We start from the raw sequence: 16170 nt of genomic DNA, 5'->3' as shown, positions 1-16170 counted from the left end.
TGTTATATTTCTATTATAATTTTTTATAAATATATAAATTTACATATTTTAATTATGTATGGTATAAATAAAAGATTAACATATCAAAATTCTAAAGATAAAGATAAATAAATATAAATGAAAAATATTATTTAAAAAAACAAGTAGTATTCTATGTAAATTAACAACAACATTCACATCATCCTTCCAAATAATAAATTAATCTATATTGGGCTCTCCATCATTATTAAGTTTGACATTGAAAGACAACATTCAATTACTGCAAAAAATTGGACTCTTTTTTGAAGCAAGTAGGTTCTAACCTTTAGGGTTTTATTGATTTTTATTTTTTATCATGAACCTCTTTGAATTTATTTATCTTTCATAATGAATTTGAAAACTTGTATTTCATAATGAACTTGAAATGAATTTCAATGTAATTTTAGATGAAATTCGTAAAATTATTTGTTCATGTTCAACTAAAATTTGACTAACTTCGAATTAAATCATTTTTGTTCACCAAACCTGATGAGTTAGGTAACCACATTTACAAAACCATGTGAAATTGTGATTCAAAATTGCAGATGGTTTTTAGATGTGTTTGACACATTTATAAATTTCTCTAGCCCTGATAAATATAAAGAGAAATTAAAACAATTGCTTTACAGTACATTTCACATTGTTAAATTATCAAAAAAAGTATCATAAAAAATAAAAAATAAACAATTGTTATTATTGTTATTATTATTATTATTGAAAAAAAAAATTAAGGAAACTCAAGTGATGGTTGTGAAAATGAATTTTTCTATTTGAGTAGGTTGTAAGTTCAAATCCTAGCAATTCATCAAAATTTTGAAAACAAAATTCAATATTAAGTTCGACATATATATATATATATATATATATATAACTCTTTTATATATAATATGATAACTGTTATAACTCTTTGAAAATATAAATGAATTATATATATATATATATATATATATATATATATATATATATATATATATAGATAAGAAGAATTTTCATTATACTCATGTCATAATTGTTTCTAATACTCATATTCTGATCCAAATTGAATCATTATATTGTTTTTCATCCATCTCGATGCATTTGGAGTGGAAAAAGTGGAGGAATTAGCTCACGAGACTGCATTTACTGGCGGGACCCAATTTGACGAAACAGAGTATCACTACAACAAAACCAGCGATTTGCGCCAGATTTAGCGCCAGATTTTAGTGCATTTTTTTTGTAATTGTGATGAGCAACCTGGCGCTAAATGTGGCTCTATTGTACAATTTTTAAAGCGTCCTTTTTTGCACCTGATTTTGCATCCTTTTTCACGCTAGATTTTGCATCATTTTTTACACCAAACTATGCATCATTTTTTGCGTCAAATTTTGAACCAAGATTTGCATCTTATTTTATGACAGGTTTTGCTTCTAGTTTTGTGTAATTTTTTGCATCTATTTTTCATTCTCTTTTGCTTCCTATTTTGTGTCATTCTTTGCTTCCATTTTTGCACCATCATTTGCATCAAGTTTACACTGTATTTTGAATCCAATTTAACGTCTTTTTATGCATCCATTTTGTGTCAGTTTTTGCATCTAGTCTTACGCCAGGTTTTGTATCTAGTCTTACACTAGTTTTTGCTTCTATTTTTGCACCAGCTTTGGTGCCTATCTTTGCACCATGTGTTGAATTTGATTTAGCACCAAATTTTGCATCCATTTTTGTGCCCATTTTTGCATCTTTTTTTGGACCATTTTTTACATCCACATTTACGTTTGATTTGTCTCCATTTTTCCCATCTCATTTTGCACCATATTTTGCGTCATTTGTTTCATCCAATTTTGCATCATTTTTAACACCATCTTTTGCATCTAATGTTACATCATTTTGAGCATCCAAATTTTCATTTATATTTGCATCTTATGTTGAGTCATGTGTTGTGTCCACCTTTGCATCTTATTTTGTGTCTAATGGTACATTCAATTTAGAGCCATTTTTTACGTCTACTTTTGTATTTGTTTTTGCACCAAGTTTTGCATCCAATTTTAAGCTATTTTATGCCCCTTTTTGCACCATTTTTTTGTGTCTACTTGTGTCCAATGTTGCACCATTATTTACACCGACTTTTTCATCCAATTTTGCATTTTTTTGGTGTCTAGTTTTACATCGTTTTCACCATCCAAATTTGCATCTTTTTTTGCCTCATTTTGTGTCCACATTTGCATATAATTTTGTGTCTGAGTTCGAGCCTAAATTTGCATGTGATTAGGAATCATTTTTTACATCCAATATGGCATCCTTGGTTTCACCTTTTTTCAGCCCCATTTTGCATCTTGTTTTATGTCTTTTCTTACATCTTTTTTTTTCCTTTTTTGCACCCAAGTTTGCATCCCAAATTTACACCATTATTTGCATCATCATTTGGCATATTAATTTGTAACGTTTTTTGCTTCTTTTTAACGCTCAACTTTGCATCTTATTTTACATCTAGTTGTTGTCTTTTTTTGCATCTAATTTGGTGCCCATTTATGTGTCCTTGTTTTTGCCCAATTTGATATCCTTTTGTATGCCATGTTTTGTTCCCTTCTTTGTGTCAACTATTGCATAATTTTTCACTTCTAATTTCAAACACTTTGTATGTCAATTGTTTGCATTTTGTATTAATTCCTAGTTTAACACCCAATTTTACTTTCAATTTTGCATCCATGGTTACATCCGCATTTGACTTCTTATATAGAGTATATTTTTCTTTACATATATGACCCCCTTTATAGATTCATAGTGAAATATATGATAGTTTCTAAATATCATTAAAGCAGATATCACAATTCAAAATCATTTGTAAAGAAATTTAAGAGAAATTGACAACATCCATCCAAAAAAATAACAATGTGTCATTAACAATTTTCAAAACATGTATAAAATAGCAACATAATACTAATAAAATCAGTATTATTTTTAATCAAAACAAGTAAAATTCAAATATGATTAACAAATCAAAATATTTCATGAATATCGTTATTCTATGATAAATTAACAACATACATAAATCAAACTCATCGTATGATTACAAAATCAAAATGTCTCATTGATATAGGGTAAATTCACAACACCCATCTAAACATAACAATGTCATTCTACATAATAATTTCTTCATAAAAAATAATGCATGTGCATGCCTAGCTACCACCACCAAGATCATCCTCATGATCATCTTGACCATCCTCATTACTCTGATCCACATCATCACCAACACCGCAACTATCATCATCATCTCCTCCTTCACCACCATCATCCTCATCCTCATCCTCATCATCTCCTGATATATGTTGAACATAATTTGGATCATCGTCTTGGCAATCATTACCTATAGCATTCTGACAAAAAAAATCAATATTACATGTTAGTATTAATTACATAACACAACACATGTTTTTGTTATACAATGTTAACCATAAAATGAGGTAAGATATAATATCTAATAGTACTAAAAAATAAAATGAAAATATGGTTTAAAAGTATATTGGAAATCCAACTAAGATTACATACCATAGAGTCCATCCAAACAACAAATTCAACCCATCTCTTTTGCTGCAGCACCTCCTTTTCCAAATGATTTGGAGGTCTTCCATATTTTAGTTCCTATCAATCAGTAAATAGGGAGAAATTAGATAACAATGACTTTCTTCTAGTACAAAATTTATTAAAAAAATATCACATGTTTAATATACTTACAAAGGTTGTTATCAGTGCTTTTAAACCTTTCTGGCCACTACGATGAGTGACTTTTGTCTTGGTTAACCTCGCCTTGGATGCCTTGTCCTTAAACATAAACCAATTCAATTTATTTTCACACAAATACATGTCTAAGATACTTATAAGTATTAATACATTCTAAATAATGTTTAATGAAAAATTCAATACCTGAATGCTCTCATTGCCGGCTTTTCTTTGTGCATCCAACTTCTCATATGATTTTACAAGTTCTTTCCATACTTTAAAAGGTATGTCAATAGGTCTTTGTTTCAGTCTTTGATCTTGAGGCATTTTTTTAATTTTTCTTGTTTGATTAAAAATTTTGGTTAAAAAAAACCGAACAAGTAATTCACATCAATGGCATGGGGACTCTATGGATATGTGTAAAAAAATGGCTATAAAGAAAACATCCAAAAAACTTATGAGCTCTCCCTTTGATGGTCACTTGGGGCATATGGCTGGAAAGGAACAACTCCATTTTCGAAAATCAAGGACAATCCTCTCTCAAAGTCCTTCCTAATATTTGCTCCAAATGTCTTAAAATGAAAAACAAAATTCAAACGTCATCCTTAAACATCTCCCTTAAATATAACGTTGGACCATAAATTCTTCACTTTTATTGTTATCGGCTCTGGAATGATTTTTCTATATGCAATTATATAATGAAATATGTGTGCACTAATGAAAAAACATTGAGTTTCATTTTTCATAATCACAAACAATGAAAAAAGAATCACACGTAACTAGCATCATTTTGGAAATTTTATATTTATTAAAATCCTTTAACATGTTTTCCTCCTATATCTCATAAAAAGGTGTGAAATTTTTTATATACTCTCCAATAAGCCTAAGGATCACATACCTTTTAAAACTTTGCATTACCATTATATGTTTCTCCTTGAAGATATATAATATGTTTCTTCTTTAACAAAAACGCTCTGATCGAAGGATGGTAATGTATTCATAGAAGTCACTGCAAAAAATCATTTGGGTATGAGGATTTTCAAGATTTCAATGGAAATCTGGATGTGGGATGCGATGTTACGATGTGGGTCGAAGAGATTGAGCTCTTTCTTTTTCTGGATTATGGGATTTGAATGCAGGAGTTGTTTCTATGGATGATAAAATTATGAGATTGAGGATTGTGGTCTTTGAATGCAGAAATTGCTTCTTTGGATGATAAACTTGTGCTTTTTTATAAACAGTTGTGGGGATTCTCCTAAGTTTTTATTGATTTCTCTTTTGTGTATCATTCTTGTCATTGCCAACCCCATTATCATATCAATGTCTAGGATGAGAAAGACAGGGATGGGATCAGTGAGGGCTCAATGTCTTTGTTGTCATCAGAGTCCAGGTCGGTTGATGGCAGTGAAATGGAAGGGTAATCCCCAAGGTGGTTTGTTGACGATGATCAGACATGACACAAAATGAGGCGTGGGCTCTTTCTGAAGACCAAGTGAGTGGATTCCTTTGATGTGGAGGCCATGGACGTGCCCGGTGTTCATAAGGGCCATGATAAGGACCTTTCATTAGGACGGACGCTCGACTTGGCATTCCAAACACTTGGAGTGGTCTATGGAGATATGGGTACCAACTCCTTGTATGTTTTCACTAGTGTATTCATCCAAGCTCGTACCAAAGGAGAGGAAGATGTTTTGGGTGCATTAGCTTTAGTGATGTACACAATAGCCCTCATCCCTTTGGCTAAATAGGTGTTCATTATGCTCAAAGCCAATGACAATGGTGAAGGGGGGACATTTTCCTTGTACTCTTTGATTTGCACATATGCGAAGGTCAATCTGCTCCCCAACCAGCAACCATCAGATGAAAAAAATTCCAGTTTCAAGCTCAAGTTGCCCACCCCGAAACTGGAAAGATGATTAAGAATCAAAGAAAGCCTTTAGAGAAGTACAAAATTGAAGACCCTACTGCTACTCTTGTTTCTCATGGGTACTTCCATGGTAATTGGGGATGGCATACTTACACCTGCAATATCAGTCATGTCTGTTGTTAGTGGCATGCAAGATGAAATATCTAGCTTTACGGAAGACACAGTGGTCATTGTCTCAATCATATTCCTGGTGATCTTGTTCAGCATAAAACAGTTTGGTACAAGCAAAGTAGGCATGACATTTTCTCTGGCACTCATGATATGGTTTTTCTCTATTGGTTCTATTTTACTTTACAATATTATTTAACATGACATGACAATTTTAAGGGCATTCAATCCTGTTTATATCTATTACTTGTTCAAGAGGAACACTATCAAAGCATGGATGTCCCTAGGAGGTTGCGTGTTATGCATAATAGGAGCTGAAGCTATGTTTGCTGATTTGGGTCACTTCTCAGTAAGATCCATCCAGATAGCCTTCACATGTGTAGTATTCCCATGCCTACTATTGGCTTACATGGATCAAGTTGCATATCTTATGAAGCATCCCTCTGTGGTGGAGAACGTTTTCTCTGCTTCAATTCCAGATGGTTTTATCTGGCCAGTCTTCGTGATAGCTAGTGTTGTTGCCATGATTGCAAGCCAGGCAATGATCTCAGCAACAATTTCATCTATTAAAATGTCCATGGCCCTAGGATGCTTTCCCAGATTGAAAATAATTCACACATCCCGACGGTTCATGGGTCAGATCTACATTCTTGTCATCAACTGGGTTCTAATGATAATGTGTGTCTTGGTATGTGATTGTTTTAAGAGCACGGTCGAGATATCAAATGCATATGGCATTGCAAAGGTAGAGATGATTATGGTGACTACAAGCCTAGTGACTCTTGTCATGGTTCTTATATGGGCAAAAAATATATTCCTTGCGATTGGATTTCCTGTTCTATTTGGATCAACTGAGCTAATTTATTTTTCTGCAGTTTTGATGAAAGTGGGGGAAAATGGTTGGATAAATGGTTTTTTCCACCTGCTTCCTTCTTGTGATGTACATTTGGAACTATGGAAGTGTTCTGAATTATCAGGAGTTGTATATCTTGTTGGTCACGGAGATGTCAAGGCTAGAAAGGATTCATGGTTTCCTAAGAAACTGGTTATAATCTACTTCTATGCTTTCATGAGGGCAAACTGCAGGGCAGGCCCTGCAAGCCTCAATGTACCTCACACCAATCTCTTGCAAGTTAGCATGACATATACTGTCTAACTTGAAGGTTTCCATGAATCAAACATGCTGAATGTTTTTCAAGGACCAAGTCACAACATCAATATGGTGATGGATAACAAAGATTTCCTTGAAGGTGGCAGAGATGAAGTGAATTTTAATGTGAAGTTAATAATCATAAGTTTTGTTGTCGACCAAGATCTTCATTACTTAGTCCTTGATTTTGTTTGATAGAGAATAATAGCCATTCCTACGATTAATCACTGATATTTATGAACAAAGACACCATTCTTTTTTCAATGAAGATGATAGGTGGTATTTTATATGCATGGTTAAGCCTAAGATAAGCCATGTTTTCTACATAAGAAAGTTATATTAAGTTATATCCATGAAAATCTGTGTTGCATGGGTACCCGCACCCGGGGGTAGGGTTCTCGAACCCGTCCCGGGTTCCCGCACCCAAGTACCGGATTCGGGTACGGGTTCTTCCCAGACGAACCCAGAAGAACCGGGTTCTTCCATGAAGAACCGGGTTCTTCCATGAAGAACCGGGTTCTTCCATGAAGAACCGGGTTCTTCAAAAAAAAAATTGGGTTCTTTTCCTTTAACGGGTTCTTGGGTTCTTCGGGTTCTTCGGTTCTTCGGGTTCTTCGGGTTCTTCGTGTGCTTGGGTTCTTGGGTTCTTCGGGTTGGGTTCTTTGGGTTCTTCGGGTTCTTTGGGTTCTTCATAAAAAAACTATATTAAAAATTTAATTTTCAAATAATTTTTTTTTATTGAAATTTAAAAAATGATATGCCCAATGTTGCATGGCCCATTGATCTATGCAACAAAGGTTTTATGTTGACCTAACAGGGGAATGAACTCCAGTGGGCCCAATTCTGGGCTATACAATATTTTTTGTTTAATAACAGAAATGATAATTTGAATAAATTATTTAAATAAGCAACCTTACTATGGGCCAGTGACACAAAGAACAATAAACTTAGAAATCTATTTTGCTGAACAAAAGAAACAAGCTTGGAGAATATTGTTACTCTAAAGATTCAACTTCAACTTCATATGACACAAAAGATGGGGTGTTAACTTACGATATTTAGCCAAAGTAAATCTGATAGGAATGACTAACTTGGAAAGTAAACAACTGGGCTCCCAATGCCATTTAGCGGCCAGCCTTTCATGAAACAAACAACGCAACCTTGCAGGTAGTACATTCCCACAGTGCAAGTTGTTTATGAATAGCAAAAGGAAGCACTGCAAAACTGGTTTATGTAGACCTTCTGTGTTCAGTCCTCCTGTCTATCTGTTTTATACAATTTGACAGCAGTATTAACTGATACTCACATGGGGACCAACATGAGAAGCCATAAAAATTCAAAATGATTAAGCACTGAGAGAATTCTTTCTGCTCATACAGACCTGTAAAATGTCATCAAGATTAGAAAGGGAATGACATATATCAGGAAGATCATAGATCACAAATTTCACCCTAATCTACACTGTTTGTTGTTTCTGAAGTGAGGTTGTTTTGCTTTCCAGTGAGAAGATATACTTGAATTCTGAAAGGATATGTTATAATGCTGATACTACTTGTGACTGCACAGAGAGGCCCTGAGTCACTGAACAGCCACCATTCTTCTGTGGAAAACTGGCTTCTGTATGAAGGGGTGTTACCTGCAACAATGCCTATGGACAATCCTGCAGAAAAATGGGCTCTGCTTGAAAGGTGTGTGATCCCTTCAACATGCCGATAGCTGATGGTTATAATTTTGAAACATAACCCAGAGGAGAAAGAAAGGAAACTTCTTCCTAATCGCGCACAGGGCAGCCCTTTCATATTGATTAAGCCAGATGCAACTACAGTTCCATGGGAACAAGACCAAAAGCCATCATCAAAACACAGTGTTCCATGACACTAGGAAATAGACCTTGAGTCAATCTGGTAAATGCATTATCTGTAACAGTAAGAATAGATGAACCGTATTCCTCAGTAACTGCTATTCCTCACATCTAGAATTTTGCACCCCTTGGTATCCTTAGTGAGTCTTTTCCTTCTTTCCAGAATGGAATTTTGAGTGTAGGTGCTTTTGTGATTGTTTCATTGCCTTCTTGTATATTATTGGTCTCTCACGTGCATTCATGGACAGGCATAGCCCACTAGATATCTGAGAGTCTGAAACAGGCTTGACAATTCTCAAAGTTTTGTAAACTTTTCTTGTCATTTTAGTATCTAGAGTCTTGTCTGCTATGGTTTGGAACTTCTTGAAAAAAATGTTGGCATTGGGGGTACACATGCTAGTTTTACATTTTTACCCAATATGGTGGTGTGTAGGGTATCACAAGATAATGTTTTGTTGGAAACACATCAGGATGGTTTTCCTGCTATTGATGTGAATGACTACTTCTGTTAAGCATATTTTGCTCTATGCCATGTTGTAGGAGGATGCTCTGTACTATTCACTCATCAAAGCTTGCTGCAAATCAAAGAAAGTTCAAGCCGCTGCCCAGATACTGAACAAAATGCTTAGGGAACGTGTTGTTCCAAGTCATGCAAGTTTTATCTATGGCATGCATCATCTTGGGAAGGTAGGAAAAAAAATTGAGGCATAAAAAGTTCTTGAAGAAGTGATAGATTGTAAATCCTCTGTACATGTTAAAGTATACACAGAAGTAATGTCTGCTCTATTTCAGACCAGTGAAGTGGAAAAATCATTACAATTAGAAGGCAAAATAATTAGAAGAGGTTGTGAAACTAACTTTTTGACTCTGTAAAACAGTGTTTCTCTAAGGGAAAAATTGATGAGGTATCCAAGATTTTAGAAGGCATAAACCAAAGATATCCGGTACAAGGTATTACATTATGAAAAAATTGAAATGGTCAGATTTATTGTTTTTCCAAGGAGACCACTCTTGCTTGAAGGAATGGAGAGGGCTCTGCTCGTAAGAAAGTACTGAACCAAGACCATTGTCAAAAAATGTTGAACCAAGAGTATTGTTAAAAAGCAATGTTGCTTAGTTGCATGAAAATTTAATTGTCCAAAATTTAATTTTGGACTCTTTGCTGGCAAAATTTCATATAAAGGTATGCCCTTTTGCCTTATAACATGATGATTTTAATGAAAATGGAGGAAGGGAATCAACTTCAGAGAATCAAATGAAGTTAAAAAATATTAGATTATCAATTATAATCCATAGGAAGGGAGGAAAATAAAGGGAGATGTTTTAAGGCTTGATTTGATGACTCAACCTCAATTCATGATTGATTATGATGGTTGGAGATGCATCTAGCCCTTGTTTTGTATTTTTGGAGCTTTATTACCCCTAAAAGGGCATAACATCATGCTTGGGAAGAGTTTCAACCCATGCATGCGAGCATTAGTGGCTTATTTTTTTGTATTGAACTATTGAGTTGGCTTGGTAGCCCATTTACTTCAAGCCCACTCAGAATTAAGTTTCTTATAAGGCTTTTAGGAAAACTAATGGAAGTGATTGACCTCATATAAATAGAGGATCACTCCCTTGTTTATCATCATCACTTGTGGATTTCAACCTCTTTTATAAAGCTCTACTTAGCCTAGATGCAACTCGCTACTTGTGGAGATGTGATCTTTTTGGACCCATTGCTATTGGCGAATGATTTGTGTCTTGGAGGTGTCTTTTTGGGATTGAAAGAAGGCTATTTCTTGGAAGAATTTAAGTGTAATTGCAGATTTTTATTGTTTTTCATGTGATAAAATTATGCTAGGGTTTTTCTTATTCCATCTCTACATGCATATCTTATATGGAAATCTTGCTTGATTATTGCATGCTAAACCTTGAATACCATAAAGGACCTCCTAGAGAGCTTTCATTTATTTAATTTCCCCCCCATTAAAAAGATAGCTAGGGTTTATCAAGTGAAAACTAGGGTTTTCCCTCTTACTCCAAGCATAAATTTAATTTATCTTAAATTTAGCCCTATAGACTACATCACCCAGGTAGGAAAAGGCACTAGGAATCCTTTTGGTGATCAAAAATCATAAAAACTTTCATCTTATCTCCTCTTCTATTTTTTGAAGTCCTTTAAAGCAGGCCGCTAGGGCTAGGGCATAGGGTCAAATTCAACAAGGGTCTCCTATTGGATAGACATTGAGGCTTTAGTAGCTTGAGTTAAACTTGATTGATCCTTGGCACTCAAAATCTAGCTCTCTTCATGCTTGAATTTTCCCCAACAGTCTACCCTAGGCAATTTGTGCCCTAGCTAAATCCTAACTTTGGCTAAGGCTTCAACTTGGGTCTTAAATCGAAGGTTTGCCTTTTCTTATTTGCAAACCTTTTCTTGGTATTTGTATACCTAGGCATCCCTTTGTTGATCTACACGATGTAACCCTAGGTCACAAGTACCTCTCTAGGGCTTTGTATATGGTACACTGCTCCTACACATAGACAATTGTGCCCTTGTCCATTGAAAGTACCTTTACTTAGCTTTGATTCATCTGATATATCACCTTGATCCATATAACTTAGAATATCATTTAGGTGAAAATTGGGAAGCCTCCTGTGTGGTATAATTCCACTAAAAAGCAGAAGGAGGATTGCTGAGGTGACAATGGAAATGCACCTCATTGTTCTATTAATGTCTGGCCTTTGCCTTGTGAGAGCTTGCTAGATTTTGAAGAAACAGGCCTGATATCATTAAATGGCAGTCATGGTAGTTCGACAGTGATTATATTCCTTCCTGGAACCAACATTGCATTGAAGGCAGGGCACACTTCAAAATTGTTGAAAAAAATGTATACACCATGATAGAAAATGACAATAAAAAAGATGTATGTGGTAGATTGAGCAAGGTAATAACCATTCCTGGAAAGTATCAACTTGTAGCTATTATAGTAAATGTTGTATTCATTTTTCAGATAGTTTTTGGGGACAGTCCTTCGAGGATGTATCAATGCCCTACTCAAGAATACATGCTTGAAGATGCCCTGAGAATGACATTGGTGCCATTCTTTGGCATACTTTAGAAAATAAAATTGATTCTCTTGTAAGGCAGAAGAACACACCAATTGGTCATATGGATCACCACATTGTTGAAATTTGTTCCGGGAATGCCTTGCAAAAGAACAGTGATTTGTGTCCAAAGGGAACAGAAGAGTGCAGAACTGATAATATGGCCTTGACATGCAAACTGTTGAATCTGTGCAAGACTCAAAAATACAACAGTCTTGTACTTTTTCATATAGTCTTAAAACCAGAATCCAAAAACATGCAGTAAAGGGGGATATTGTTTTCTCGGAAGAGATGCTCAAGAGCCAAGAAAACACCTTATGGTTTGACAACAATTATAACAGTCCTTTGCAGGGATGGGTAGATATATCATGTAGCAGAACATGTCCAAAGTTACAGCCCCTTCATGACATACTTCATTTGCAGGCATCCAAATTCATTCCCAGAGAGGCATTGACAGAGATTCCAACTTGTAACCATTCAGAGTTTGATGTCTCCCTGTTTTCCATGATGACTAAGCACTGAGGGAAGGGGCATTGTGCTTCCAAGATGTTAAGGTGGCTGCATTGGATCACTGACTTCACCTAGTAGCTGCATTTTGTACATGCTACAGTAGGGTAGGAAAATGAATAAGTTCACTTGAGCAGTAGTGTAACAAAAATAAGCTCCCTTGAGCATTTTATTTGGTTTTATTGTCAATGATGTGTTTGTTGATGAGGAGGTCAATCTCATGTGTAAAGAGATGCACTTCCTCAATTTCACTCATGGTTGGATTTTTGTAGCTCTCACTCCTTGGAACTTAATTGACATATCTTTCTTGGAGCATTTATGGTGTAAGGGATTCTTTTTTTGTGGATGATTGTTTTCAATTCTTGAAGCTTCTCTTTCTTGGTTATTATTTGAATTTTGGTGCATACAGATTAATGATGAAATGCTCGTCTTCTACAAGACTTCAAGATCAATCCATTTAGGGGGTAAGTTACCACTTGGAAGGGAGATGTTTTAGGGTTTTTCTTCTGCATTATTCCTTTGTTGATTTGGTGATTATTTGGCACCTTGCTATGTTTTTCCTTTGGTTCCCTAGTAAGAAGTATTAAGTACATTTATCAAAACATATTTGATCTTGTTGGTGAAGGTTTTCCATTGAAAGTTCCCTTCTTGTAGACCTTGATATTCATTTTTATTCTTCATTGAGTGAGGGATCACTCTTTCCTTTTGGTTCTAGACTCTAGTCTCAAACCCCTAATCCTTGAAGGAAATAAGCCACTTCTCCGAAGAGTTTCTTCTTGACCTCATAAGCCATTTGATTCTCCTTCCATCACTTATTCTAAAACCCTAAAAACTCCAAAACTCTATTTTACTAAGGCTTCTCTCAACTTCACCTTGTGCCTCATTTCTTTGTCTTATTAATAGTATTAGGTATATCCCCTTGAGCCAAAGGAGAGCCAGCCTAAAGTGAAGAGGATAGGTTGTTGAGGTGAAGGTGGTGACCATCCTAACAGTTCCCTGAAGTTGTACATTGTGGATTAGGGCTCTTATCATTACATACAATTTGAGAGGTAACAAGAAGAATGCACCCTTCCCCACAGAAGCAGCGAATGATTGGAGATGAATTGAATTCTTAAAGGAGGTGGGAGTATTTTGTGGACTCCAAGCAACTAACTATGACAAGGGGCAAGCAACAGCATTGTCTTGTGGGGGAATCTTATGGAGTTAATTTGCTAATTTTGCAGCAGTTTCTTAATTGTATTTCAAGAAAACCTGCTAGCTCATTTGCATGTGAGAGAGATTGCAAGACAGTACATTTCATTGTCCCCAATAAGAGAAACAAGTTGAAATTAAAGAAATTATGATACCTGGTTTTTGTGAATAGCAGTTTATGGTTACCGAATAACAATATGTTAAAAAAGGCCTCCAAGCATGACATTCTACTTTCTGATCATAAAACAATAATACACCTTTCATCCCCCAGTCCATGGAAGCATTAAACTATTACTCATCAGTGTTTGAGTCGCTAGATGCTACACTTAAAAGGGATAGCAGAAATCGTATGAATGTTGAAAAACAATGCCTTGCCTGAGACACAGTGAACATAATTGCTTGTGAGGGAGAAGAAAGGATTGAGAGGTATGAAGTTACAGGAAAATGGAGAGCTAGAGTGACTATGGCAGGATTTAGTGTATATCATCTCAGTGCTAATGTTAAGGACACGGTTAAATCTTTGCTCTGTTAATCATATTGCAATAGCTATAAGACTAAGGAAGAAGGAGGAGCTATGTATTTACTATTTTGGATGGTTGGACAAAATTCTCATTGCAACATCTGCTTGGCATTGAGAGGCAACGACTATAAGAATGTTCTTGTACAAGAATTTGTTATAATTTATCAATACCATTGTTGAAACTGCATGTGACTTTCATGTGTGTCAGGGAAGAGTTCAGAAACCTGACACAATAACTTATTATAGGGGTAAAAGATGAAACTAATTTAAGGAAACAATGGTTTTTACCTGTCCTGTTCAACCAGGGATAAGATAGTTATTCGTTTGTATTTTGCTTCCTTATCCAGGTAGACAGGAAAATGCTAAGGCTTGCTAAAATCAATGATATGCCTGCCTACACAGTGGGTAATTGGATAGAGATAGTTACTATTTAACTTTCAGGAACTTATACTTCACTAGCTAAAAAGTTTTGGATTTTTTTTTCTTATGACCTTGAGTACAGAGTCTCATAATCAACTAGAAGAAAAATCAAGTCTATCTTTCAATTGCTTGAACCAGGACTATATCACGGATATTGCAACAATAAAAGAAATAATTCCAGTCTATAGAAAGGTAGCATAGTAATAACATACTTGAGTTTTCGGGGTGCTTCAAACAATCTCGTCCTAAAGATAGGATTCCAGGTTGTTTGCAGATTTTAATTGGTGAGGTTGGCTCTAATTTTGGAACTTTGTTGGCTCTGCTGCAGGTATCATTTTGCCCCAAATCTTCGCCAAGCCTTTTTCATGGACTCACTAAAGGACTCTCATTTTCTGCATCCTTCATATGAGTAAACCTTCGACCCAGCACTGGTTTTCAATACAAACTTTCAAAGAGAGAAACTGGCAGTTTGGAGCAGGTTACAAGACCTCCTTCTATAATGAACAGAGATGACCCCGGAATGTGGCAAAAGTTCTCCCCTTCAGCCGGTGCTAAAGAAAACAAAGAGCTTCTCTCTGAAATCTCTAACGGCGTGCTTGGATGGCCTAATCTGACCAAAACTACAAAAATGTACCATGAGTTTTCCTCTACGTTGTTATATTGTGAAGGATAGTGTTTCCCTCAATTACTAACCGTTCCAATAGCCCCTGCTTCCTGATCCATTAGTTTTGACTTCTCCAGACACTAAAGAGCATTAACGATTCTATTCCATTACACAAAGATGAGCTGGAAGGGAAAACCCTTCGGAGCACAGTATTTCATGTTGAGGTATCAAATTCTTGGTTCCATGGAAATAGAAACCGCATGAAGATATCTACGAACCACTTGAACATCAAAAATGTTCAGTCTCAAAACTCTGAAGTAAATTTGTAAAGAATGTAGCATTAGCTTTCTTGGCTTAGTGAAATCCCTAATTTTCTATCCTATTTGCCTGTCTTAAAAATCTCACGAAAACCTGTAAAGATTGTGCCATTGTGTACGCTTAGCCTCTAAAAGCCCTAGCTTTCTATCTTCTTCTGTGTAATTTGAATAGAACACCATCAAATACCAGAATTATCAATTCCCATTCTCCAAAACTTTTAAATGTGCGGAACTGAGACAGAAATCATTCAATCAAACCACTCGAAATGCATCTGAATGCTGATCCATTAACTTAAAGAACTTCTTCCCAAACTCTGCCATTTTTTAAACAAAATTTTGAGCACAACCTTGTCTAGTCCATTTATAGAGAGCGTTAGTTTATGAAATCTTGCCTGTAAGCCAAAATAGAGTCAAAATTTTCCATTGAAAGCTCAGAATAACTGAACCAGAAATAACCCTTGTGAAATTTGCTGCTTAAAACATTGTTTTGAGCACGACCTCTTTCTTCAGATTTATTTTAGATAATACGGTAGCTTATTTAATGAAATATTTCCAGAAAGTTGAAATATGGCAAATTTTTCCAATCAAGAACTCTAAATAATTTCATTAGGACAAGGCGTAGAGGATTCATGACGGCGACAAGAAAATAATGGCGCTTTGCAATTTTAGCACTCTCTTGCAGAAAAATACCTTTTTCAGAAATCGTTTTGACCACGAAGAAACGCAGATGAACTGTTGGAAGTCGTGCAGAGAGAGATCTG

At 35.3% G+C, this 16170-nt stretch overlaps 1 protein-coding gene across 2 annotated transcripts; it reads right to left on the bottom strand.

Annotated features, from left to right (window-relative positions):
• Positions 1–2961: 2961 nt before the first annotated feature.
• On the bottom strand, positions 2962–15859 carry LOC149207965 (uncharacterized). 2 transcript variants are annotated; one of them, XR_016252055.1, is made up of 4 exons: positions 14701–15859; positions 3730–3816; positions 3544–3636; positions 2962–3371 (listed from the first exon to the last, which is right to left on the bottom strand). XR_016252055.1 is itself a non-coding variant. In XM_089393967.1 (3 exons), the coding sequence occupies exons 1-3, from the start codon at positions 3856–3858 to the stop codon at positions 3174–3176; spliced, it is 420 nt and encodes a 139-aa protein (XP_089250093.1). In that variant the 5' UTR covers positions 3859–4056; the 3' UTR covers positions 2962–3173. The 2 variants fall into 2 exon arrangements, 1 of the variants encoding a protein (XP_089250093.1); XM_089393967.1 differs by lacking the exon at positions 14701–15859 and having other exon boundaries at positions 3730–4056.
• Positions 15860–16170: the final 311 nt, after the last annotated feature.

The sequence above is a fragment of the Pinus tabuliformis genome, chromosome 1_2, assembly GCF_031772625.1.
Source record: "Pinus tabuliformis cultivar Carrire ecotype Pingquan chromosome 1_2, CPIR1, whole genome shotgun sequence".
In the NCBI taxonomy this organism is placed as follows: Eukaryota; Viridiplantae; Streptophyta; class Pinopsida; order Pinales; family Pinaceae; genus Pinus; species Pinus tabuliformis.
This window is presented reverse-complemented; position numbering and strand designations above follow the sequence as displayed.

Coding starts and splice junctions, on each gene's coding strand:
- LOC149207965 (XM_089393967.1), bottom strand. CDS start 3,858: ATGTATTTGTGTGAAAATAAATTGAATTGGTTTATGTTTAAGGACAAG. Junction 3,637..3,729: donor AAGCACTGATAACAACCTTT/GTAAGTATATTA, acceptor ACTGATTGATAG/GAACTAAAATATGGAAGACC. Junction 3,372..3,543: donor TTGTTTGGATGGACTCTATG/GTATGTAATCTT, acceptor TTTTTTTGTCAG/AATGCTATAGGTAATGATTG.